Here is a 27,169-nt window from a genome sequence, read left to right as displayed (position 1 = left end):
AATCATCTGACAGTTTTGATTGTGTCTCTGTTGTGTTCGTAATCTGAATGGTTTAAAGAGCTGCTTTCAGTGCCGCTCCATCTTAGCCTAACAGACATAAACATGCAGTAAAAAAATCGATTTTAAATCAGTGTTTTGCACCAAACAGTTAATAATAATAAACAAGTTTTCACTGAGGCTCTGTAAGAGCCATATGAATGAAATAAGTAATTATTGATATACAGGAGCAGGAGGCTTTGACACTTAGGTGTGTCGAAGTGGGAGTGACGTCACCAGGTATGAATGGGAAGGATACTGGCTTTGTGTGTATTAAGAAGCGGTGAGCGGGGCGGTCAGTCCTTGCAAAGTTTGGAGCCTGATCATCAAAATGAAATAAATCGATAATTGTGACAGAACAAAGAAGAGGTTTGGAATTGATTGATACACGGACAGATGAGATTCCCCGAGTTAACCCAGTGCGGCCATTTACCATCATTACTTTGTCGTGTTTTTAATAATAAAAACTTGTTAACAGTAAAAACTGTTTGGTGCAAAACACTGATTGAAAATCAATTTATTTTTTACTGCATGTTTATGTCTGTTAAGGCTAAGATGGAGCGGCACTGAAAGCAGCTCTTTAAACCATTCAGACTACGAACACAACAGAGACACAATCAAAACTGTCAGATGATTTATTACCCGCGATAATAACTCAGAAATAGTCCAAATTAGGACGTATATTTATTTCTTTCCTACTTACGGAAAGTTTCTGTTTATATCGTAGGTTTGTGGTGCCTTTCTATCCTAAAGAAAGATATAAAACTTCAGATATTTCACAAAAAGATACTAACATTCACAGAAAAACCTCACATAACCTTATATTAAAGCATAAAGTACGGCGCCCACTGTAAGAAAGGCTTATAGTGTTCAATTATGCTGCATAACTGACCAGTACAGTTTTGCGAGGTAACGCAAAAGTATTGCGAGGGAACGCAAAAGGTTTTGCGAGGGAACGCAAAAGTATTGCGAGGGAACGCAAAAGTTTTGCGAGGGAACGCAAAAGTATTGCGAGGTAACGCAAAAGTTTTGCGAGGGAACGCAAAAGTTTTGCGAGGGAACGCAAAAGTATTGCGAGGTAACGCAAAAGTATTGCGAGGGAACGCAAAAGTATTGCGAGGTAACGCAAAAGTTTTGCGAGGGAACGCAAAAGAAAAAAAATTCCCCATGTCCCCTAGAGGGCTCCGTAGTATAAAAACACTCCTCTTACTTTTACTGCAAAGAAAATGTTTTCCTGACTATTATTATCGGCTTACTTATAAATTGTCAATTGATTTAAAATTAACGGCGTTTTTGAAACATGCTCTGTCTCTCTCTTTCTTCTAAAAGTGGCAAAAGCTGGAGAGGGAGAGAAACGAGGCTGTGGAGAAACTCACCGAGTTCCAGATGGGTGAGTCTTTTCTGCTGCCGCCAGTAGAGGTCTTGGATGTTTTCTATTTCAGGCTCTTTTGACATTTAGATAGCCCACATTTTGGGGTTGACATAATTCATTTTGAGGGATTTACTAATTGCAATCAGAAGTAGACGGCACTAAAAAGTAGCGTAATTTCAATTTTGGAAAAAAAAAAAAAAAGAGAACAGAAATTAGAAATCTTTGCAGTGTCAAAGTGATGCTCTGAGAGATATGCAGTGCAATACGTCTTCTTGGTATTTTTTTGTACATTGTTTGACCTGAGCACTGGAAGACTTATGCTGAAAAGTGTTTGTTTTTTAATCTGCATAATCTCATTCCTCTTTTTCCGTCTTGTAACAAATAAATTGCCTCTTTAGACTCCTAAGTAGTTGCCAGAATGTCTAATATTGTGCAGGTAACGCAGTGGCAATAACAATTCACGTGTATTAATGGTTATGAAGAAAAACATCCAACAGGTGCTACAGTGGTCTCTACAGAACATGCGCATGAGTATTGACACAAATTTTTCCATTTCATATTTTGTTTTATAGTTTAACAAAATATATATTTTTGTGTTCCGTATTAATAATTAAAATCTTGAATTTTATTCAAACCCAAACTTTTACCTCTCACCATGAAACACAGGCTTAGCATAACTCCTAATACAAAATATTATTTTTGGCATTGTTATCAACAGATGCTGAGAATATGTACAAAGTTCTTTTTTTTTCACATTGCCTGATGTCAAAGTCACGTTTTTCTCGTGGAGGCTCCGCTTTACCCTTTTCAACGTCTCGACTTTTAAACTGCACCAGGTGACACAGAGCAGATGTTGCTCAGTGTTTAAACTCGGTTTGTCGCAGCAAATCAACTTTGCCTTTTGGAAACCATAGTCTAGCTCCTGAAGGAAATCCTGAACAAAAGGAACCATTTTGTGAATTTTGAACCCATTCTATTTGAGTTCTTTGCAACTTAGCAAAGAGTCAGTTTAGCTTCGCCCTAAAGGACATTCATCAGATGTAGCTCCCTCGAGACACATCTGATTTCACTCAAACTTTCATAAAAGACCTAAACGCCAATAGTTGTGTGTTTCTAGGCCTTCTAGCTGGACCCTGTGTGTTCACTTTGTCTGGGTACGGTCACTCGGTCCCTAAATATCTTATTTGTTTAAACCTTGCAGCTATCTTAAGCTTGCTAGTAAACATAAAAAAAAAAGGTTCAGAAAATGCTTGAGATGAAACGTTGTGTTGAGATGAGACCAAGACGAATGAGACCTACTCTGTTTGAACAAAGAGGGAAGGATTTTGTACGTGTCTGAAGAAAAACAGACTGGAGGTGGAAGCTTTATGTGGTCAGAGTACCGAAGATACAAGACAACCTCTCTGCATGAAAGGGCAGTGGGCAGGGCCACGCGCCGTACAGTGCTGGAAAGTCGGACGTGAACATTGAAGATGGGTCCGTAAGTGTGCCTTTCAGCATGGTGTTTACCCAAACACGTCGCCATGGAAACAAAAGAGTGGCTAAGGAAGACATACAGCCTACCTAGAGTCCAGCCCTCCTCCACCTTACGGAAACACCAGAGGAGGGAACCGACGCTGACCGTTCCCAAGCAGCAGCTAAGAAAACTGAGGCATTTAGAGAGTTTCTCTTAAGAGGAGAGAGCCAAGTATTTGCTTCACTCACCAACATGCAAATAAACACTTACCTTTTATCCGGCGATATTTCTTAGGTCAACGTTCCGTTTCTTGATGTTGAAATATCAACGCAAAGATAGTTATTTATTACGAATTGGCGTAATGTTTAAAGCTGTGCTCGCCCATAGAGAGCCCCCCCTGCCCGGCCATTAAACTAATTAAACACTACGGTCGAGCAAGGAAGAAATTAAGCATTAGTGCCACTGATGTGGGCAATTCCTTTGCCGTGGTGACACCTAATTAAGAAATTGATGAACACCACCAGTGCAGGGTGATATCGACGTCACGGCGGCGCTGTCCACACCAGGCCGCGCGACAGCACTTAGCATCCAGTTTTCACTGCTCAACCTTCTCAGCTGTCCTGTCTGTCTTGTTTCAACAACACAGTGGCCAGACCGAGCCACCGATGAAAATACACTTACGACTGAATGATATGTTAATTATAATTACTGGTAGCCATGGTAAATAAACAGTACTTTAAGCGTCGCGAGCGCATGAGCGCGAGTCTACAGGGGGCCTCTGACACCTCCGAACTGGAAGTCTTAATTGTAAGTTTGGCTTCCCCATCATCATCATCATCATCATCATCATCATCACTCCATCTTTTTTCTCTCCCCTATTTTTTTGTGCTTGTCTTATTTTTTATTTTTTTTAAAATTTTGCTCTCAAGAAAGACAGTGATTACCCCCCGTGCCAACGCGCTGCATAATGGTATCAGCGCCGCCAACAGAGCAGTGAATTAAATTGTATCTGCAGCCTCTGTGAAGCCTTGATGAGCAGGGCAGATGCCTTTGTGGTGTTATCATTATAACACAATGGTCATGTTGTCATCAACCTTGCCATCTCCGGTTGAAAAGGCATGATTGTGTGTTGCAGGCTTTTTTCCTCCTGTCCTTCTACCTCCCTCTCTTACCCCCCCTCCCCCTCCTAGCCTCGCTGCCCCACCCCAGCCGATTCGCTGTGAATAGGAGCAATTTTCTAAGAGCTATGAAATCACGTAATAGGCCCTAATATGCAGCTGCTTGGCACAGTGAGGCAGCCACTATTAATGTGTAAGTCAAACACAATATGTGTTTGGGCTGGGGAATCATTGCACACACAGGCACATGCCAGATTTATTCAAATGAAAATCCACACAACTGTCAGCGTCACAAAGGCAAACTATTTGCTCCATCTTTTGACATGTGGGGCCCTGTTTCAAATTCTGCCTTCACAAAAGTGGTCACAGCAAAGCATTCAGCCTGTAAGGGGAGTCGGCTCGGAAAATTAAACGGCGGGGGCAAAACATTTGAGGTGCGTACGCGAAGCTTTGGAAACAAATTCACGTTGATAGCAGAGATCACACCAATGCCGCTACCTCTGTAGGGGACCAAACCCCCCACCCCCAAAAAAACACACTTCTCGCTGTACAAATACATTTCAGTTTATAGCAAATTTACCGTCAAGTAATTTTAATTTGTAACATTTTTTAGCATGTGAAAAGTAAGCCTAATACTGGTTTGAAAAATAAAAATATACCCAAATGTCTGCATATAAAGTCCTCATTTATAAAAATATAATATTGTATAATACTCTCTCTATATTTATGTTAATTTATTTGCACCTATTTTTTGTTATGTAGATTCTATTTTTTGTAGGGTTGATTGTTGCAACTCACTGCACTGATATGATATGATATGATATGATCGTGAATTTTACTACCTATTGATTAAGCAGCATTTTAGACCAATTGAGACCCATAATGAGATGATTGTTTGGTAACAATGCAGAGGGAATTGTACTTATCTAAGCTGTAAAGAATTTTCTTAAATGCTTTGAAAATTTTATAACTGATAAAAATTTGTCTTGACAAAGGATTTTGACGGCTCCTCTAATTTAAAAGAATGATCTAAAATGCTGCCAGATTTTTGACAGAAGAGGGACAATGGCGGCATGTAGACGATGGAGGTCAATTAGGTCAACTAAGACGGTGGGATTTTTCAAAGACCTCGTTTTCATTCTGGCCCAGGCAGTTTTGTATCAATTAAGCAGAGGCAGCAGTGGGGAAAATTGTCCAATTTCAAAGGGAAATGAATTTAAAATATGTTTTATATGTACATCGTGTAGAAGTTAAACACTCTTAATCTAAGAATGTACAATGAAATAGAGGATAAATGTGATTGGCAAAACATGTTTTTAAGCTTCTATGGTGGATTCAGCAGAGAAACACCCACAACCATGAAAGTTTTCACCTGTAGCTCCTGGTTGCCTACGTCCAACAGTACTTTAAGCGTCGTTCTAAATGAATATTTCCTAACTTGATGAGTTTGCTTATTGGTGTTTGGCTGGCTGCTTTATTGTTGTGTAGAGTGTAGAGGTTTGAACATTGAGCTGAGCTCATCTGGTTGGGATGAACCAATTTCTGGTTTGGAGTGTTGTTGGCTTCGAAAGCAGCAGAATATTATGGTTGAAATGATATTGTTCTTCTTCTTCTTTTCTTCTCCGATATGTTTAGATGAGGTTTGAATTGAATCTTTTAGATCGAAGCAGGCATTAAACCTACTTTTCGTAAAGCCCACATATCTGTATTTAAATTTTATTGGTCTAATGTGCTTTTTTTTTTTTAGTCTTCAAAGGAAATTAAATCTCTTGTTTTCATTAGATGTAAATGGAAAATCCTAATGATTAAAATAAAGGCTTGGAAACAATTTCACTTAGTGAACTGAGATTTTGCACTAATTACTGCGTCAATCCACTGTGGCATGGAGTCGATCAGCCTGATGCCTTCACGTCATCTTCATTCTGAGGTCTGATGTCCTTCATCTTCCTTTTGACTAAACCCCAGAGAGTCTTTATGGGGTTCAGGGAAGGCTAGTTTGCTGGACAGTCAAGCTTAGTGATGCCCTGGCAGCTGAGTTACCCTGGAAACAGCTTTTGGTATGTTTGGCAGCGTGGGTTGACACCAAGAGCTGCTGGAAAATGACGAAGCTGGTGAGCAGAAGGAAACGTGGAGTCCTGTAATATTTTCTCCTAGACGGCTGCATTGAATATAGATGTCAGAAAACCCAGTGGACCAACACCACATGACATGCCAACCCCCAAAACCATCGCCGACTGGAAACGTCCAGCTGGTCATCCATCAGCGTGGATTCTATGGCGCTCCACTTTTCCCACAGATTCTGGCACAAGGAAGGAAGGAAGGAAAGAAGAAAGGAATGAAAGAAGGAAGAAAATGTAAACTGTTTTCTAATCAGTTTCACTAAGAATAAAAAATAAATAAATTTCTGGCAATTTTGTTTTATTCTATAACATTTTATTGGACAGACGGGCAACCAAAAAAACATTGCGGCCCTTGCCATATTAAAACGTACCAGTCGGGCTGCTCTGTGCCGCTTATTTCAGGTAGAGCGTTAAACAGAAACGACCTTTTATTTCCCAACCGTTATGGTTACGGCGCTTCCTTATTTCAATATTAGATTTAATATCACTGCTTTAATGTGACTGAAACTTTTTACAGTGTGTGAGTGTGGGGGGAAAAAAAACCTCAGGATACGGTGTCAAAAACATCCACTGATAACATTCCCACATTTTAAAGATGAATGCATGTTCTTGGTGGAGTCATCTGATGACATAGTTCTTGATATTTTGAGTGCTAAAGTATTTTTACCCCTGCACTGGATTTTCCATGGTATTGATTTTGATGGAAACTGACTCATTTATATCATTTGCATTTACTTACAGTTGATATTTATGTGCTGAATACTGAAATAAAAACAAACATACTGTACTATTAGATGGACAGGCTATCGTACTAAATAAACTTATATTTGATTTTGTAAAGCACAGAATGATTGCAGCAGGAAAAACCGTTCAACGTTTCATGATGTCTCATGTTAATGAAACAATCTGTGATTTTTCAGTGTCTCAGAGAGTCATCGAGGAAGTCAGCGCCATTCAGGAGGACCTGGAGATCGAGAGGATGTGTAGAGAAAGTGCTGAAGCCCTGGCCTCAAAGGTGCACAGTATCCCTACACAGATGTGTTGCTTCAGTTTTGTGTCACACTAATATAAATCTTAGGGGTGCACCGATTTCAGTTTTCTGGCCGATCGCCGATTACCGATCTTTTAATAAGCTTAACCTGCTGATTCAGATTTTGGCCGATACCAATTTTTTTTTGTCTGAATAATTGCTCAATATAGCAAGACAGCTGTTGAGTTGGCAACAGTGGGGTCACTATTGTTAATTATAAATGTGCAGACAGAACTTAGTGAGCCGGTCTGTCAGTCAAACTTTCTTCACCAGAAAGCAAAAGAGGACAGTGGTTAATTCTTAGACCTTCGCCTAGCTAGATAAAATTGGTGGATAAGATCGGCTTCTTAATAAAAATCGGCCGATCACCAATCTTCCAAAATTAAGGAAATCTGCACCGATAAATTGGCACTGACAAATCGGCCGGCCGATAAATTGGTGCACCCCTAACAGAAATGTGTTTTAAGACAATGTGACCAAAAAAAAAAAAGAAGAAAATAATGTAATCAACTAACTCGTGTCTTTGTTTAACTCAAGTCTGGGTTAAATGAATCCTCCACAACACATTAAAGAAGCCTCCCAGGATGGCACTATGGTCAGTGTGTTGACATGCAGATTACTCCACTGAATCAAACATGTTGCAATCAGAAGCGCGGCCGTCAACAGCACATCTCATGGGTGAAAATTGCCCCGGTTCCCTTCTTCAGAGCAACCTTGTTGGACGCTTCCCATTGTGGGCTGTGATTGAGTGTGAGGGAGCCAGCACACAGTGATTTTGTAGCCCACCGGTGCAGAGATTATAACTGTAATCATTTCTTATTCAATTTTTGTACAAAAGCCACTACAGTCCATCTAGCCGGGCCAAATTTGGGGTAGTGGGAGACTGATGGTGAATTATGGTGAAGGTCAAGTTTTAGGCTTTTTTTTTTTCAGCCTCTTTTTTTCTTCTTCTTCTGGCTGTACGTTAACTTTCAGTGTTTTTTCATTCTGCTTGTTTGTGTCTTTTTAATTTATGGAAAGTATCACTTTTATCAGCCCATTTATAAAGTAGGTCGTTTTTTTTTTGTTTTTTTTTGCACATCAATATTTTTAGTGCGGAAATGTCTTTAAAAATAAAACTAAACATACACACTGCAGGATAATAAAAAAGTAACTACAAAACATTTACAATTTGACAAACCTATTAATTCGGATTGTCAAAAAATAAAAATCTAAGCTCCATTTTAAGAAATATACTGTAAAAGTTAAGTGACTAAATTCTAAGAGCTGAAGCAGAAGGCAACTAGTCTTTGTTTTGTGAAGATGTTTGGCCTCTAATCCAAAATATTCTGCAGTTTTTCAGTAAACGACTAAATGAATAGTCATTCGAAAACAATCTCAGAACAGAACATTAGATTATCTGTAACACAAATCTTAGTCAATGTTTTTTGTCATTCAAATCTTTATCAAAATATTTTGCATCCAATTTTGAAATTAAACTTCATTCAGGCGCACGACTGACAAGCCTTTGCCCATTTATTTTTTGTCTCTTTTTAGTTTCTGTTTTGCTGATCTTATCACTACATATATTTTTGAAACACCAGGACTGGAGGAATCCAAGTCAATGGGAGGAAGCCCAGACGGAGCTGTAAGAGAGATTGGAGTCGAGCGGAGTTGTGTAGGACGGCAGCGACCAGGTTTCTCCAGTATAAAACTACTTTCCTTTCACTGCATGCTACTAAAAATAGCTTTGACATTGAAACAGGGCACCAACTAAAGGCGTTGTTAGGGAAAACATTCATCTACATTAAAGCAAAAAGAGGAATATTCCTAAACTAAAATGCCCAGATATCTGGGGAAAAAAATGTAATAATTAATCTGGGTTGAGTTCAGTAAAAAAACAAAAACTGAATGAATATTTATGAATAAACATTGTTACTTATTTATAGTTCAAACCGCCTAACCTGTATAATTTTCAAACATTGTCAGAGTATGCAAGATTAAAAAAAAAAACCTGAAAGATTTTGAAAAAGTCCCAAACATTTTTAATGCTTGGATATTTAGCTTAGGACTCACTCACCTAGGTAAAACTCAGTTTACTAAAAATGAATACAAATCTCTGCTCTTATGTAGAATTTCTGAGGTAATGACACATTTCCAGACACAGAGGCGATGCTCTGAGAACGTTGATCACAGCACATTCTTTGCAAATCATCTGAAAACGATTAAAGAAAAAAACCATTTTTTAGCAAATACTGACCGCAGTGGTAAACCATTTAAGTCTCTCGAGAATTAAATATTTTCTGACAATTCTACAAAAATCTGTTCTCAAATAGCACTGATTCCTCTGGTGCTGTCAGATCATTTTAAAAAATCCTCAAATAAATTAGTCCAATACTTTTGGACAAGCCTAGAAATGTCAAAAAGAATTTTTAAATCACACCTTAAGCCTGATGGTGAAAGCGCTCATTCTTGTCATACATGGAAAATGCTGTAGGTTTAAAGCGCTGAAAGGTGCGGAGGTTTCATTACCAACCATAAATAACTTTTTTCTTTGCTTGTTTCATTGCTTTATTTTTTGCTACAAATAGGCAAAACCGCATGCTGCTTTGTTTTGTGAGAACATGAAGGAATAGTGGCGATATTCCCAACTACTGGTGTAGTACTGGTCTACTCTTCATCTGCAAAAATGCTATTTCTTCTCACTGAATAACCACAATGTCTTATATTAATAGTTGACGTCTCGCCAGAAAGATCTTTGCGATATCCTGGCTACAGTTCTTCTGATTGCTGTAGTCAGCTGTATGTTGCTATACTTCCTCTACCAACCACACTGTTATCCTTCAGTAAGTTTGAATTTAGAGCATCATATTTAGAATATTTAAAGGCATTAACGCTGGAATATACATTTTGTATAAGCATAAAAAACGCCTCCTTGAGATTGCTGAGCAGGGGTGTATCCAGGAAGTATTTGACCTGGGCTTAAACGGGGGCCGGTGATGATGTTGGGGTGTCACACCAAAATAAAAACCCAGACAGGAAACAGGGCTGGGATACCAGGAGAGCGGTACCTGATCTAAGAGACACATATCAGACTCATAACATGAAGACATTAAAAACATAAAGCTATTTATTTTCTTTCTAAAGTGATTGATTCAATGCAAAAATATGATTCTTGTCAGAAAGGCTTGGTGGGGGCGGGAGGGGGATCTAATCTGAGTGGATTTGCTATATTTTTCTGAACAGAAACCACAAATAAAAAACGTTTATTAGCACACAGTGCCTAAATTAGATTACACAAAGTTGAGAAGATACTTTTATATTTGAAATAATTCTTAAGTCTGTAGATAATAAGATTCCGATATTGAGCTCAGATTCAAACCCACTGATCACCAAAAATAAGTGGACTGTAAAAAATGTTTACTACAAACTTAAGATTTCCGTATTGCGTTGTCACCATTACGCAAAACACACACGTTAGTCTATCCATAAGGTCCGAGTAGCCATAGAAAATGACAAACAAATTAGACTCGCAGTAAATCTCTTCACACTCGATGACGGTAGGTTAGCGGAAATATTTCTTAGGACCCTGGAAAGATGCGGAGACTGAGTGAAATTTCTCGACACTCCTACGTTCGAATCAAAGAAGTAGCTGCGAGGGAACAGCAATTGACAACTGGAAAGATGAAGATGTGGTTTTGACGCTTAATGTTTTTGCGGCGTTGTGTAATCAAGGTAAGATGAAGGGGCCGTTGCTTCATAATAGTGACCTTCGGAGAGAGCAAGCCAATGCGATGTCAGTCCGGATTCATCTGAGTATGTCATTTATATGGGCATCTGTGCTGAGCTGTTCAATTTTGTTGAAAGAATGCAATTCCACGTTATGCATTGTTGATTGCGTTTCAGGGAAGAAGAAAAAAATAGATGCTGTCTGAAGGGTGTCATCAAAAGCAAGACTTGCTGCAATCTGCTCTCTACGGGATGCCATTGATAATGCTTTTTATGTTATTTATTTTTTTTTACTTTTTCGTGTCCTTTTCTTCTTCCCCACCTCTTTCTTCAGATGACATCTAGATGCATAATTTACGCCGCCCTCCCTCATGATGAGCCTCATGACGGCTGTGCTGAGGGTCTTTGCTTTGTTGATGCATTTGATCGACGGGTGGACGACCTTTCCAAAGTGCAATCATCACTCTCACAGTGAAACATCGTGTCAAACAGACAAAACACAAAGCAAAACACGGCTAAAAATGTCCCACCAGAGCTTTGAATAAACACATTTAATTCAGTCACACCAATTATTAGGACTGTAGAGATAAATGTGCATTACTGTACCGATGCCTCTTCTGCCATCAAGAATGACTGACATACATATATCTATATGAATGCATGTATTTGAATATGCTGAATGGACCTTGAATATCCTGAGTGAAAAAAAATAATCTATGGAAGGCAAATTTGAATATGTCGAATAAGCGCCGAATATACTAAGTGAAAGTTTAAATATTTAGATGAAAGTTTGAATATATTGAATGAACCTTGAGTATATAGAAATGATTTCTCTTGGAAATGTAGAGTTTTGTTTGCAGGTTTTTGAATTCTTCTGATATGAGTGAGGATCTTTATATATATATGATATATATATGTATATATATTTATGTTTTTCTTTTTCAACCAACTGGAATGCGTTGATGGTCCAAAGGACTTTCCTGATGTGAAAGCAAAAATGCAATGAGATTGGATTTTTGTATTGAGAAGAAAGTATGCAAACGACCATTGCTCTTGTGTTCTCTCTGCAACGGAAGTTAAGGCGTCAAAACCGCTCTCTGAAGAGGAAGAGCATGATGATGATATCGTACCTCAGCCCGGAAACCATCAAAGACATCAGCCTGGATGAAGAAGAGCAAGCCGACGATGAGGAGAAAGTTGGGGAGGAAGAGGAGGAACAAGAATCCGCTGCCACAGTTTGCCTCTCCGCCGACTGCACTACCTTTATCTCAGGTAGATCATTTCTTTGGCTTTGAATCAATCTGCATTGACTTCATGTTTAATAAAACCAACAAAGACAGAAATCTGAGGGTTTTTTGGGGTTTTTTTACCGTTTATCTGCTAGAAATGATTAAAAGTACTGGTCATGATCAAAATTTATAGGAAAAAATAACATTTTATAGAAAGTCCACAGTACAAGGTGTGTTTATTCACTGAAAATCCTTGATCATTTAAGGGGAATGCTGAAAAAGAAAACTACTGTGGGTGTTGAGAAGCAATAGCATTCGGAAAAGCATTATTGCAGCCACAGTATGTCTCATTGGAATAGTTAAGAAAATTACCAACATTGTGAAGCAGAGCTTGTTAAGTGGCCAGTTAGCACCAAGCAACTAGAAGCAGATGAATTTGTTCATGACAAAATAAAGGTGCTCATGAATCCAGAGTGAAAAATAAAATTCCACCAATAAGGTTCTGGAACAAGCAGATATCCTCAGACTGAGCAAACAAAGTCCAGTCGTCCTTTCACTACATGCGTGTTGAAGCAGAAGATTAACTTCACAATCAAAGCTGGTAATTAACCAATTTTTAAAAGCATCGGGATCGACTGATTTCTGGGCAGCGATAAAAAGGCATTGGTAGGGGAATTACCTGATGTTATGCTAGTCAGATAAGTAAAAGAAAATTAATATTATTTTCATCCAAATTATTATGTTCAGGGTTTCCCCCAGTGTATTATAAGCCTGGCGGGCCACCAGGCTTTACTTGTGTCCCCACCAGCCTAAGCATTGCTTATTTATTTAGGGTTTTTTTTTTAAATGTTTGCATTTTTAAGACTTTATAGTTGGTGTTGAGATATTAATCTTTCAATAGCACATAATTATCAAGTGGTATTTTTGTATTTCCTGTCAACTTTAAAAAAAAAAGTAACTCAAAAACACGACAGGTCGCTGGATGAATGACCGCCCTAGAGCCCAACCACTGGGCTTAGCAAGTTTTCTGGGGGAAACCTTGACGTTCATGTTTGTTTCAAATCACCATCAATCCAAAAAACGATGTTTAATTCGTTATTGTTTCAGAGCTACAAAATAAGTTGGAACTGACACTTCAGGAGAAAGATCAAGTCATCTGTAATCTTGAATCCACGAGGCAACAACTACAGGCCGCCTGTGATGAAGTAAGTTTAGGATTTCTAATTGCTTTATACTTTGGTTAATTTGACTGACTGCAGCATCCTGTAAGGAAAATATTTGTCATAATCGACTGACTGACACGCCAGCTTGGCTCGCTTTGCAAAAACAGCTTTTAAAATGGGCCAGCGTCGTCTCTTCATGGAGAAGAGGACGTTCGACACTGAGACAGTGGATCAGACTGTGTCCACCCATCTAAAGACTGCCGTGTTGTTAATACACATAAAGAAGAATTTGTTTATAACAAATTCTTCTTGAAATGTGGCTGAGTTGTTTCTTCCGTTTTTCTTATGTGTTGTGGCTCTCAAAATTTTATACATCCTGTTAAATTTTCACATTTTAGTGCCATAAAAAAATGTGTTCAAAATATTTTCCCTTGAAACAGTTGTCGTGCAGTTCAACTGAAAAACAGCTTACTGTGTTCAAGGGGAGGTGCAGAAATACTTTAAACGAGCTGCAGTAACTAGATTTGGCGTGCACACCCCTAAGCAAAAGTTAAACCACATTTTTTTTGTTTTGCTTTTTTCTTTCTTTTTACCTTTACGTCTTCTTTGATTACAGTCTGTCAATATTCTTGCAAAAGTTTTCAAAAACTGTCTGCGGTTTTCTTCAGGTGAATCCACTGATCTGATTTTTTTTTTTTTTCCCCTGGCAAACTGAGTCCTGTGTCACAGTTTCTGTCCTGTCCTTTCAATAACTAGAGAAAAGGTAGATTTTGTTATGTCTCTATTGTCCAACTGCTTATTCTGTTGTGTAAAGGAGGCCTAACAAAAGTAAAACTCACATGTGGCGTTTTTTTGTTGTTGTTGTTTTTTGCCACTGTCATCAAACTCTGAGCTCCTAGAATCCCTTATGAAAGTATCGTTGGTAATATGTTTTGATTCCATGCTGATTTTCCCACAAAAGCAAGATTTTACGTTGCTGGGAGACCCATGTTGTATATTCTACTCATTCAAAGACGAAAAGAAGTCGAACGGATTATTTAGACAAACTTTAGTGATGAAAAAGGATGAACGAATCATACATGATATGATATATAACAGAGTGTCACAGAAAACACAGCTCTTTCAGGAAAACTCCTCCATTTTTTTTTTTTTTTCATCTTCTAACTTCTAGTTCTAAAGCATCATGGGATATATAGTCCATTCCATTACAGGTCCACAAATAGCCAGTTTTGAACCAGATGCTAACTATGAAATGCTAACTAGATCTATGAAATAACAATTACAACTCAAATAGTTACTTAAATATTAAACTACATAATCCCAAATAATAAGCCATAAACTACCAAACAAATTCTCAACAATCCATGTAGACTTCAGCTCCAGGAAGTATAGAGAGAAAAGTTTTTCATTTAAATTTGCAAAATTACATTTGATCTTTTTGAATCCTGAATGCTTTGTATATGAACTTTCTTTCTGTTATCTTTACCTTCACAGTGTTTGACAAAAGTCGTTTAAGTTTGTCAAACATATAAGATTAATGTGTGACTTTTAATGCTAGTTTCACTTTAAGAGACCATATTGTAAAATAGCGACACGTATACAAAAGAGACAAATCCATTTCATTATCTTTCATAATGTTTTAATTTGTTTTCTTTTATGCAGCTGATGAAAGCGAAACGCAACAACACGGATTTAATTGCCGAGCGTCTGCAGCAAAAGAAGCTCCTGGAGCATTACAGCAGAGGTTAGAGAGCCGTCCATGCTGCAGGGATGCTGCAGTATTATTAGTCATGTGAAAAGATGTGCACCCTTTTAGGGTAAGGAATAAACATTATTTGCCTCATCAATTTGCAAAAATTAACTATTTTGTTATGAACACACATCGTGGGTCACATATAGTTCAACATTTTCTCCTCTCTTTATTCACATTCACCCACAGCAACAGTAAAAGGATACAGTATGGAGAGAAAATGTCCTATTCAGACTAAATGAACCGCTATGGGAACTTTGGCCTGATTCACAGGAGTCATTCTTTATTTAATACGTGTAATTGTGAATGTGACATGTGACATTCCGTTTCTTCGAAATGCATTGTTCCAGAGCTGAGGTGTTGAATCAACATTATCGCCACTGTCAACATCTAAATAATTATCTTTGCCTTCACCTGGTGCCTCCACTCCACTTTGCAGTCATCTGCATATGAAGGAGAGAGACACTGTCTCTCTCATAAAGGAGAGAGACAGTGATCGGTGGCTCTGGATGGGTGATAAATGATACAGAAGTTTCAGAGCAAACATTTTTAGGTAACTTATAAGTCAGTCTGAACTTCCGCACATAAAAATGAGCTTCAGCCCTGAACAGAAAGCAGAAGAAGAACTGCAAAGACTCAATTAAAAAAAAAAAATAAAATAAATAAAAACCTAAAGCAGAAATGTCCAACAGGTTATTCAAAGCTCTGGGTGAGAGTCGGTTTAAAATATTACTGTCTGTAGGAAGGGCTTTTCACTCTCTGACTACCAGAGCAGCACTCGTAGCACTGAGGTATTGATGAGTGGACAAATCTGTGATTGAAGCTTTGAAATCAGTAACACAAAAGTATTCACTCCTCTTGTAATTTTTAGTTTTGTTTTATTTTACAAGCTGTAATTAAATGCTTTTAAATTTAAATAAAAGCATTTAAATACAGCTTGTATTTAAATGTGTCCAGTCCCTTTGTCTTCCAGTTGCTATGCAGATCCCCTCTGTTATATAGCAATGGCCCCCCACTTTTTTTTTTTATTTCATGACGCATCTGCACAAAATATTGTACATTAGCTCAGTAGAAATAACCACATACTGTATATATGCAACTGTGGAAAAAATTAAGAGGCAACTTAAAATGAAACAAACAAATTTTATGTTTGAATAAAATGAACATTGTTCTTTTATTATTCTATGAACTACTGACAGCATGTCTCTGAAATTCCAAGCAAACATTTTGTATTTATTTGTATTTGTACATTTCCATGTCTTTATGGACCTTGCTTTGTGGACAGCCATGTTGGAAGAAGAGGGACCAGCTCCAAACTGTTCCCACTAAGTTGGGAACATGGAATTGTCCAAAATGTCTTGGTATGATGAAGCACTCAGAGATCCTTTCACTGGAACGAAGGGGTCAAGCCCAACTCCTGAAAAATAATCCCACACCACAGGTCGCTCTTGAGAATGACCCATTTGTTCACAACTGTTTGTAGAAACCAGTCTGCATGCCGAGGTGCTAAACTTTATACACCTGTGGCCATGGAAGTGACTGGAACACCTGATTCTGATCATTTGGATGGATGAGCAAATATTTTTGGCAATATAGTGTATTTATGTGTGTAGATAGATATTCCAAAGGGGGATGAATACTTTTCCAAAGCACTTTATGGCATGAAACCATGAAAGGTCTTTTTATTTGTCTGTTTCAAAGCCATACACCTTTTCTTGAACTCTTGCAAAGAGTAAAACTGTTCATAGTGTTTACATATCATGCTGGACTTTGCTGCTTATACAAAGTGACTGAGGTGTCTTTTGTTGGGACTTAGCAATATGTAGTTTAACAGAAAATTAAATGTGTAAATGTCTTAATATCAGTTTCTCAGTTTGCTGTGGAGGAATACGAAGCTTTGCAGCATACCCTGGACCTGGAGCAGAACCTGAGGACAGAAGCAGAAAACTTTGCCAGAGACGTGAGCCCATGCTCTTTTCTCATCTGCAACGTTGTGTTCATAAGTCTCATCTATATTATGCTGATTTACTTATTGGTGTGTTCAGATGCTGGTCGAACAGACAAAACTGAAGAGGCAGAGTCAGATCCTCCTGCAGAGCTGCATGCCCAGCCCAGCTCTGCAGGATGTGGTCAGTCAGGTGGCCGCTCTGACTGAACAGATGGAGACCCAGAGGCTGCAGCATCAGAACCAGGTCCGATCCGAACCGCGAAACACTTTCCACACAAACTAATCTGCTTGGAAAATGGAAGCTGTGTTGATCTTTGTCTTCTTAAAATTTGTTTAAAAGTTGTTCTTTTTAAAAAAATTTTTTTACATGTCTAGCTGTTGGATGAAATTAAACATATAAACTGTTAGGATAATAAACCTGTCAGCAGAGATTAAGGGCTAGTAGCTTGTCATCTAAAGCTAGTTTCACATCAGTTAACATCTGTGGATAATGTAAAGCTGTTACAATTCTTTGGAAAGGAAAAAGTCATATTGTGTATAGTTTCCTAAGAATCAATCAGAAAAACTGCCTACTCTAACTGTAGTGAAAACTAACACAAATAATGAAAAATGAAATACAAGCATATTTACAGTATCTTGTTATTTGTTTGATTTAATGATATGGTTTTAGTTAAAATCCATGAGCAATAACGCCAAATTATAGATAAGAACTTTAGCTTCATAGCTAAGTTCTTATAAATATTCTTATAAATAAGAACTTAGCTTCTTACAGATAAGAGGCTAAATTCTTGCCCAAAAGGACAAGAAAGAAGCTAAGTTCTTTCTTAGTTCTTCAAGCTAGACTAGCTTAAAGAACTTCTTTAAGTTAGCTTGCTAAATTAAAGCTAACTTAGCTTTTGTAGCCCAAAGGGTACTAGCTTAGTAAGGTTGCTCACTAAGCAGCCTTTTCAGGAGATACAGTTTTAGAAATCAAACTGGGCCATGGGATATTTTACTGCAGGTGAACTGGCTTCTCTCTTGTGGTATTTAGTATGGAATATGAGAAAAGGAGTTACAGCACATGAAAATAAAACAAATATTGACATTTATCATTTTAATGTAACCAAAACTTTGAGGTTTATCTCTCTTCTGTTACATATTTTCTGGTTGCCTTCCTTCTCCCATTAGTCAGGGGCGATAAATCAGTTAATTAGACAGTAGTCCTATTATGCAGTGAAAAATATGACAATTAATATTGGTTAACACTTAACGCAAAGTTCATTTAACAGTTGTTTTATATTTTGTGACTATTCTTTAGCCTGACTATAAATATGGTCTATGTTTGGTCACCAGATCAAGCAGATGGAAGAAAAACTACAGACCTGTGAAACACAAAAGGAACTAACAGCATTGAAGCTGAAGCTGGAGCTCCTGGAAGAGGAAAGGGAGGCGTGCCGTATCCGCTGCTTTAACGCTGAACAACAAGTCAAAGATCTACAGTTTACAGGTAAGAAGCTTAAGAAATGTGAACTCTGAGAGTCACTGGAGTCCAGCACACAAGCTACACCGCAAAGCACTGACAACAGGACAGCTTTAGCCTTTGAGCAGACCGCAGCAGTATTAGGAAATGGTTGGAGGCCTGCTTGTGTTGGACATAAGCACAACATATTCTGCTGTGGTATTCATGTAGTATTACACTCTAAAAAGTGTATCTGGGCTGTAGTTCATTTTATTAACATTATTCTCACTTAATTTTTTGATTTAGTGATGACAACTTACTTTTTTGTGTTCAATTAACTCAGTGGTTCCCAAAGATTTTCTGGGCCCCCCTATGGATTACAATAAAATCCCCCCCCCCAAAAAAAATCAGCTGGGCACACTCATCATTCAACCAGACATAAACCTATACACATATTTTGTTTTCAAACTCCACTGAAGTTTATTTCACACTTCAGGTTGCAACAAAAGAAACTACTAACCATCTTTACAGTGAAACACTTTTGTGTAACTGGTTTTTTCCCCATTCATCCGTACCGCTTCCCGTGCCCCCCTGCAATGGCATGGCGCCATTAAACTTAGTAAACTTAATTGAATTACTTGTAACCAATTGAAGCAATTCAATTAAGTTGGGTGAACCAGTTTCTTTTTACAGTGGAGTCAGGTATATATTTTGCAGCATCAACGAAGAGCAAATTAACTCCTCCCATCTGTGTTCCTTAAGTTTTCCAAAGATCCAGTTTTACTTAAAATGGGACTATCTTCATTCCCTTGGTCCTACACTTGAAGCTGTTCCTAAATATTTCGTGTAATTCTATGTGTTTGATTGGCCAGTTGAGCAACTTCAAAAGAAGCTGAACGCTGCCACCAACCCTCCCCCAGCACCTCCACCTCCACCTCCGCCCTTGCCTCCTGCAGCCACAGAGTCGTCCTCTAACCCTCTCAGGTTCAATTTTTTTATTATTTTATTTCTGAACATCTGTATTTGAGGAGTTGTTGAGGAATCCACTTATATAATGTAATAAATGCAATGAAATGTTTTAATAGAAATATATTTGCAGATAAAAACTTTTAGATGAGGTCGTTTTACATGATTCTAGATCTGAGAATCTAGAATGGAACCACTTTGTTTCAGTGCATTTTGAATCCAGGGCATTTTGAATGAAAAAAAACAATCTGCTCTAATACAAATGTTGCAGTTTTATTCTAAGAGTTTTGCGGGGGTTTTTTTTTTCCTCTACAGCTCATTGCTGACACTGATTCGAAAGAGAAGGAACGTCAGCCATGACATCCCGTTGGTGGACCAGGACTCAGCCAAGCCTGCAGGTACACAGCGAACATCTACACACCGCCTGCTTCATATTATGTCACAAGGTCAACACAATATGATTGTTTTAAACCAGACATGTGCTCTGACTCATAGTAAAACCTACCTAACTACATTCTTATTTTGAATCTACAGTGTTGCTACAAAGTATACACCCCGTTTCATGATCAACAGAGTGGATGAAAAATAAGGAAAAAATGAGGAAAAAAGGTGAAAAGGGGAAATCTGGTCTCTACATAACAATGGCAATTAAATTAAAAAATTCACAAAAATTAACGGATTGTCGTAATGTTAAACCCCCCTTTAAAAAAACTGGCAGAGTCGGCGCCAACTAGCAGAGATAGTCGCACAATGAGGGGAATGGAGATGAGTTGAGAGCAGCGAATGTGTCTCAAATTATTGCAGCCTACGTTTTGCTGGTTCTGGAAGGTCCATTCCCTGGTTAAATATTATCCCTGGCTAACCGCTACAGCAGGAAGACTAAAGTACACTCCAACCAAACCAATCCAAGAAAAGGTTATTGAAAGGTATAAGTCAGGGGATGGACACAACAAAATCTGAGCACTTAGTATCTCATGTAGTTTAGTGAAATCCATCAAGATATTGAAGGAATATGTCTCAAGGGCAAGTGGAAGAAAGTTGGTCTGTTGGAACCAAAATGGAAGTTTTGGCCATCAGACAAGACGTCTATGTCAAACGCTACACATCACCAAAAACACACCGTCTGTGAACCATGGTGGCAGTAGCCTCATGCTGTGGGGGATCCTTCAAAGTAGCGGGCCCTGGAAGAGTTGAGAAGGTAGAAGGAAAAACAAAAGCAGGAACAGCCAGAGATCTGCGGCTTCAGAGGACATTTGTTTCCCCAGCAAGACACCAGGCTTTCACTAAAGTCAGACAGAAAGGATTTAAATACAACAAGGCGGATGTTCTGGAGCGGCCCGGTCCGATAGAGAAGTGGTGGCCTGCGATCCCCCAGGCAGCCTTGACGGAAAGCTGAGCATGAAGAATGGAGGGAAAGGGCAGCGTTAGTGAGTCCACTCTGACCCCCTGCTGGGATGGCAGCCAGAGGAGCAGACACTAAATACCAATTTAAATGGGGGAAACATTTCTACAAAATATTTGTCATTATTTTGTAGAAATCAGTTTTGCTTTAACAATAAAGTGTTACGTTTTAGACCTTTTTTTTTTTTTTGTCAAAAAAGTCAAAGTTTGTTATTCACAACTGATTTGTCAAAGCAATAAAAATAGGGAAACATCCTATAGTAGTAGTGTAACATCCAGGGGGGTGAATACTTTTTGTATGTGCTTGATTAAAAAAGAAATGCTTATTTTACTAATTGCATGGGAACATATCCTTGTTCACATCTCTTATTATGTGACACATTTAGGGGTGATACTTAAATTCAGTGATTATTCATAAGAGAGTCCACACGCTATAACATGGACCTCTCCGGACCTGGAGGCAAAATGGTCAAATAGTTTTATACTGCGATGCAGATTTTCAAAAGCTGGTGGAAAATGCAGACGTGTGACTTTCTGAATTCGATTAACAGGTTAACAACATGTCGGCATTGAAAATATTCGCACTTCTCTTTGTCCCCTTTGTCTTTTTTTTTCTTTTTTTTAGATCTCTGCCTTTCCGAACAAAATGAACTGCCCGTTCCTCTGTGCCATTCAGCCCGTAGTGGGGTGCATAAAACAACATTTTATGATGCATTTTAATTTTTTGCCTTCTTTTAAAACCACTAATACTCTTTCAGCTGCTCTATAATTAACCAGAAGTCCACTTTGCATTCAAAGGTTTATTACTCAAATTAAGTTCTCAGTTTTTCCCTGGATTGCATTCTGTGTGGCATAACTGGTTTAAATACTTTAAGGTCTTTTTCATTCTACACCCGATCTTTGAAAATGAAAGTTTCTTATTAGGACAAAATGTGTCGCTTAAAAGAGGTTTACGATGCCATCCTTCTCAAAATCTGCATATTTGACCTCCTCAGTTAACATTTTAAATTCTTCAATTTGTGAATTTCAATTGAAGCCTTGGCTTGTCGAAGCAGGTGAGTCGCCCATGTTGACTAAACAGATTGAGCTGAGTCCTCATTTTGTCCAATAGTGATCAAAAATGTGAGGTCTCAACTGAGCACCATGCACACAGTATTTTAAAATTACATACGAGATTGAATAGGCACCAACCAAGGATCTTCTGCTCTGACTCCTGAATAATGGTCTCATTTTAAGCACTGAAGGAGAAATATTTTTGCTATTACTTTAACACAAAATTGTTTTTGTGTAACATTTGTGAAAGACATCTCTGGAACAAATGTTCGATTGTGAGCGCCGCTGAATGTTCCATTTTAGAAAATTAAATATTAACATACTTTTTTTTGTGAATGGGCAGAGTTTTTTGGCTGAAATAAACGATTTGTTCTCATCTCTTTCAGCCTCTCCTTGAAAAACTTTTGTATGGAAAATTGCATATTCGCGTGTGCTTTTATATGGAGAGCCATTCTTGTCTAAGTTTGCTAACCTCAGACATTCCCATTTAACAGACTCTGAACTGTGATTACTGCTAAATCGGTTGTCGTGGCAACAGTTATGAAATTCCCCCATGATTACAGCCGAGCTCAACATCAAAATAGTTATGCTACACATGGCCAAAAAGATGCAAGATTAGATTGTTCACCAACCTTTCGTTCTAGACCTCGTTGAAAACATAATGAAAAGTTCTAACACTGATCATTTCTTTTAGAAAAGAAAAAAAAACTTTTAATCTGTGGTCCTTCAGTCATGTTCAATAAATTTCAACATTTATGACAAGCTCAATTATTTCAGTACAGCATCTTCATTTCCTAAGTGACACACAGTATATAGATTAATCACACGGAGACTGATGTTTTCAATTCTTTTTTTTATTGTAATGATTTTCACCTTACAGCTAATGAGAAGACAACATTGCAAATCAATATATGACATCAGTCTAATAAAAAATATTTTTCTTAATCCAGCCAAGTTGGATTAAGAACAATTAAATGATCTCAATTAAAAGTATGTTTAACACCTGCTTAAAGGTTGTTGTTTTTTTTCATAAGAGATACTTTTAACTTGACAAACGAGCCTCATCATAATGTTTATTTTAATATATTTTGTAGACTGTATAGATAGGGACATGGTAAATATTAAACAAACAGCCTCCGACAAGACTTCTACACGTTTTACAAAGCCACATCAGGATCAGATCAAGGTCACATCAGGGCAGATGTGGCCCTGGTGTGACCTTGACCAGGGTTACATCAAGGCCACCTCAATTCCTCCACCGACTCTGTAATCAGTTCTTCATGTTGCCGCAAGATGCTCCCATCAGTGAGCGTCAGTTTTAAGTTCAGTCCGGCTCTGGTCCTGGTGAGAGGCACTCAGAATTTCACAGAATCCCACTTGCTGTTTAGTGACGAAGGATTAGTAAAGTGCAGTTCTGCGGCTGCGTTTCAAATGTCTGGGCTGAGCTGCAAAGATGTGTGAGAGCAAGTTGGCCAAAAAAAAAAAAAATACTCATTCAGTTCCACCAGTTGTGTGTGGAGCAGTGGGCTGAAATCTTAACAGACTTTTATGAAAAGCTTTTGAAAATATACTAAAAGCATTTCACCCAAGTCATACAACTGACTTGGGTGATTCTAACAAACGCTGAAGAAAATGTATGTGAACTTCAAATAATGCAATGCAGTTTTTTTTTTTCCTTAAATCCTGATAACTCTATAATAATTTTCGTGTCCATATATTCAGTAAAAGCTACACATTTGCAATGTTAGCTGCTGGTAGTGAAATGTGACTCCTGTGTTCATCTCTCACTGCACAGGAGATGTCCGGCATCAGGCTGTGGAGGAAATGATGCAGAGAATTAAAAAAGGAGTTCAACTTCGACCAGTGAAACAGTCACCAAACAGAAGTGAACCAAAGGTAACAACAGCCTATGATCCATTGTCTTTATATTTACATTTTAAAATCGATTTGGATCTGTTTTCAGTTGCAACTGTTGTGATTCCATGATGAAGCACCTAAATGCAGAAACTGATACAGGGATGAGGAAGTGAAAATATATAGCAATTATTTCCCAAGCCAATAACAAGAGTCAAAAGTAGAAGCTTTCCATCAAATTTAGATTAGGTATCAACCATTTAGTGTAGGATGCACCCAAATGTGCATTCAGTTAAGGTCAGAGGTGACATTGGACCAAACAGCATTATCCCGTCCCAGATTGGCACATAATGTGCTTGTTTGTTAAAACGGACCAGGTAAACTGTCTTCAGCAAGAATTCATAGACACCGATGAGCCGGAAAAGGGCAGAGTGTCTTCTCCGGGTCAGGGAGGAGTTTAAGTATCTCGGGATCTTGTTCACGAATGAGGGAAAAATGGAGCTGGAGATCGACAGAGAGAATGGCGCAGCGTCTGCAGTGAGGTGGGCACTGTGCCGGTCTGTCAGGGTGAAGAGAGAGTTGAGTCAAAAAGCAAAGCTCTCAATTTGCTTTTTCCCTCAATTTGCTCTATCCCTTAGAGAGTGAGTGAGAAGCTCAGTCGTCCAGGAGAGACTCAGTGTAGAGCCGCTGCTCCTTCACATCCAGAGGAGCAATTGAGTTGGCTTGGGTATCTGGTCAGGATGCCTCCTGGGCGCCTCCCTGGTGAGGTGTTCCAGGCACGTCACACCGGGAGGAGGCCCAGGACACGCTGGAGAGACAGTGTTTCTCGGCTGGCCTGTGAACGCCTTGGGATTCTCCGGAGGAGCTGGAAGAAGTGGCTGGGGAGAGAGAAGACTGGGCCTCCCTACTTAAGCCGCTACCCCCGCGGCACAACCCAGGAAAAAGATTGATGGATGGATGATGAGAATGGATTTACTCAGAGTATAGTGAGATAAAGATGAGGAAATATCATTGGCCAGTGGACTGTTGTCAATGTGCCAGGGCAATGTGGGAATAACACGCCGGTCAACATGTCCGCATTGACCACGAGTTACAGTTCTACACCATCCACCCTTCCTGGACTTCACTGATGAGTTCTTGTCCTCATGGTGGTGAAAGCTGTATATCTGTCTGCTCATCCAGGCTATAGAGGAAGCCTCTGACCAAACTGATGTAACAATGATGGATTGGTCACTCCAGAAGATTTTTCCCACGTTGCATTATTAATTGACAACACTGCCTGTAATGTCGATGAGGCCCTGTTGCTGGGGAAAGAGAGAGGCTCATTACGTTTAGTGTGACCTTTTTTTTTTTTTTTTGGACTTAGGTCATTACAAAAAACTGTGACATGGGGAGAAGAAGGTCTATGCCATGTAGCGCTGGTGAATTTATTTTTACACTTTCTCTGTAGAAATGCTACGAGTGTTATAAGATATGCTCCAGGGTATACTTGACTGAAGAGTTCTATACTGAAAATAATCTATTATTAGATGAGAGGAGGGCCGGTACCCTGCAGGTTTTAGAAGTGTCTCTGCTTCAGCACATCTGAGTCAAATAATCAGGCCACCAGTAGGATTTGACTGCATACCGAGGAGGTGGTCCGGTCCTTTGAGGTGTCGAACCACCTAAAAGTTGCAGGACACCGCAGCCTCGAGGTCTGGATTTCAAGAGGCCTGACCTGAGGTGATAGTTGCGTGAAGTGTTATGAAAGAAAAACCATGCCCGTGTTTTCAAAATTGTGACTAATAGAGTTGTAAACATTATTTTGGATGGTTGCATAGAAAAACCAAAAATAACACGAAACCACTCTCATTGCACTCAGTGTGCTTTTGTGATCAAGTTGATGATTAAAACACTTGAGGTGTTACGTTTTCATCAGCAGGCCTTTGTGAATAAAAATGGGCCAGATTTTTATTTTTATTTTCCCTCTGATTCGTTTATCCTTTAGTTTGTGTTAAACCCAGCTGGTGGCGTGTCCTCAAACCGAGTGAATTAACATGGTCAGAATGGATTTCTTTGTAGGATTTAGTTAGGCTGAGGACATAGAGAAAATAGAAAGGTGGTTTCTACAGGATCATGGTGAAATTCATGGGCAGTCTTCTGGACTCTGAAATAATTGGTACGCTGGAAATTTATGTCATTGGGATTTTCAGTGTTTTGTCTTTCAGTCAGCTTATACCTTGGTAGATTGGACCAATTCTGTGCTGTGCATTCCGCGCAACCTGCATTCATAACACAGACTCACTGTAGCTTGAGATCCACCTCTGAAATGTATGATATCTGATGGAGACATGGGCAGAGTTTTACAACTGAAAAACATTTAAAAATCAGATGCATGACACTTACTACAACGCCGTTCAAAATGGCACTTTCAAACAAGACTTTCATTCAGATGACGAAGCATAAATTTATTTCAGAGCAACAAGGACGTGTCTGCTATTCTGTCTTTACACTCAAAATATATATATTTTTTTTCTTTCACGCTAAAACTGACATCATATTGGTCGGGAGTTTGAAGAACAACAGCACCAAATGCAGAATACATTAAACACTAAACGCGGACAAGGAAAATGGAGCATTGTGATTGGAACAGAAAATGTGTCTTTGCTGCTAAAATCACTGAAGTATACCAGCTGCAGATACTAAGTGTTCCAAAGCCTGTTTTTTTTTTTTTTTTGCGCGTGTGTGGGTGTGTGTGTGTGTGTGTGTGTGTGACTCCATGTGTGTTGAGCATACAGTATATTGTTCAGTGCTCTCAAATCCATCAGTGTTCGGGATTATCTAAGAGCTTCTTGTTTTGTTAAAACATGACGTACGGTCAGGACTTCTTTCAGTCTCCTTGTTCCTCCTTAACAACTCTGTCAAATTAGATAGCATTAGGGGCTGCTCTGCAAGGTCATTATAAATAATGAGGATGGAAAAATTGTCATGACTCAAAATGCTTATGTGTTAACACATTTGCTTCTTGTAGAAAGCATACATCTTCATGCTTGAGTACAATGTTGTATCTTTGTGGTGAGAGAAGCAATTTATTCTTTAAGTGCTGAATGAGGTAAAATAAGCATAATGTGTCAGGCCGCTGTTTATTTACCAAACCCATTTTCTACTTCTATTTTCCTTTTATCAGATGGAGAGGCTGCCCTCTAATTCTGCCATTCAAGAACTTAAAGGAATCATGGTAATGGGACTTTGAAGCCGTGTTTTACTAGTTAAACTTTCCCTTTTTTTCCCCTTCTGTGTTATGGAAATCTTTACTTTAGCATCTGTATCTAGAAAGGTAGTCAAAAGCAGTCTAAGTAGAAAGTACAAATCATTTATTTGATTGAGGTAATTAACTGGTTGGATATACAGACATAACGAAATATCGTATTAAATGTTCTTTTGGTCGAGAAGTCACGGTAAAACAAATTCAAGAATCACATTTATTTGTATATAATATTCGTAGTTATTTCCCTTATGTGTCCCACATGATTTCTTGACCTGTCCAG

At 38.6% G+C, this 27,169-nt stretch overlaps 1 protein-coding gene across 1 annotated transcript in view; it reads left to right on the top strand.

Annotated features, from left to right (window-relative positions):
* shtn1 (shootin 1) overlaps positions 1 to 27,169 on the top strand; it is a 34,515-nt gene that overhangs the window by 5,747 nt on the left and 1,599 nt on the right. The window contains exons 3-14 of the mRNA XM_032552358.1: positions 1,366 to 1,426; positions 7,023 to 7,117; positions 11,917 to 12,112; positions 13,177 to 13,274; positions 14,895 to 14,976; positions 16,848 to 16,942; positions 17,028 to 17,174; positions 18,263 to 18,416; positions 19,241 to 19,352; positions 19,650 to 19,732; positions 23,584 to 23,684; positions 26,809 to 26,859. Of these exons, the coding sequence (XP_032408249.1) occupies positions 1,366 to 1,426; positions 7,023 to 7,117; positions 11,917 to 12,112; positions 13,177 to 13,274; positions 14,895 to 14,976; positions 16,848 to 16,942; positions 17,028 to 17,174; positions 18,263 to 18,416; positions 19,241 to 19,352; positions 19,650 to 19,732; positions 23,584 to 23,684; positions 26,809 to 26,859 (1,275 nt within the window). The remainder of the gene's footprint in view (positions 1 to 1,365; positions 1,427 to 7,022; positions 7,118 to 11,916; positions 12,113 to 13,176; positions 13,275 to 14,894; positions 14,977 to 16,847; positions 16,943 to 17,027; positions 17,175 to 18,262; positions 18,417 to 19,240; positions 19,353 to 19,649; positions 19,733 to 23,583; positions 23,685 to 26,808; positions 26,860 to 27,169) is intronic.

The sequence above is a fragment of the Xiphophorus hellerii genome, chromosome 22, assembly GCF_003331165.1.
Source record: "Xiphophorus hellerii strain 12219 chromosome 22, Xiphophorus_hellerii-4.1, whole genome shotgun sequence".
Lineage (NCBI taxonomy): Eukaryota > Metazoa > Chordata > Actinopteri > Cyprinodontiformes > Poeciliidae > Xiphophorus > Xiphophorus hellerii.
This window is presented reverse-complemented; position numbering and strand designations above follow the sequence as displayed.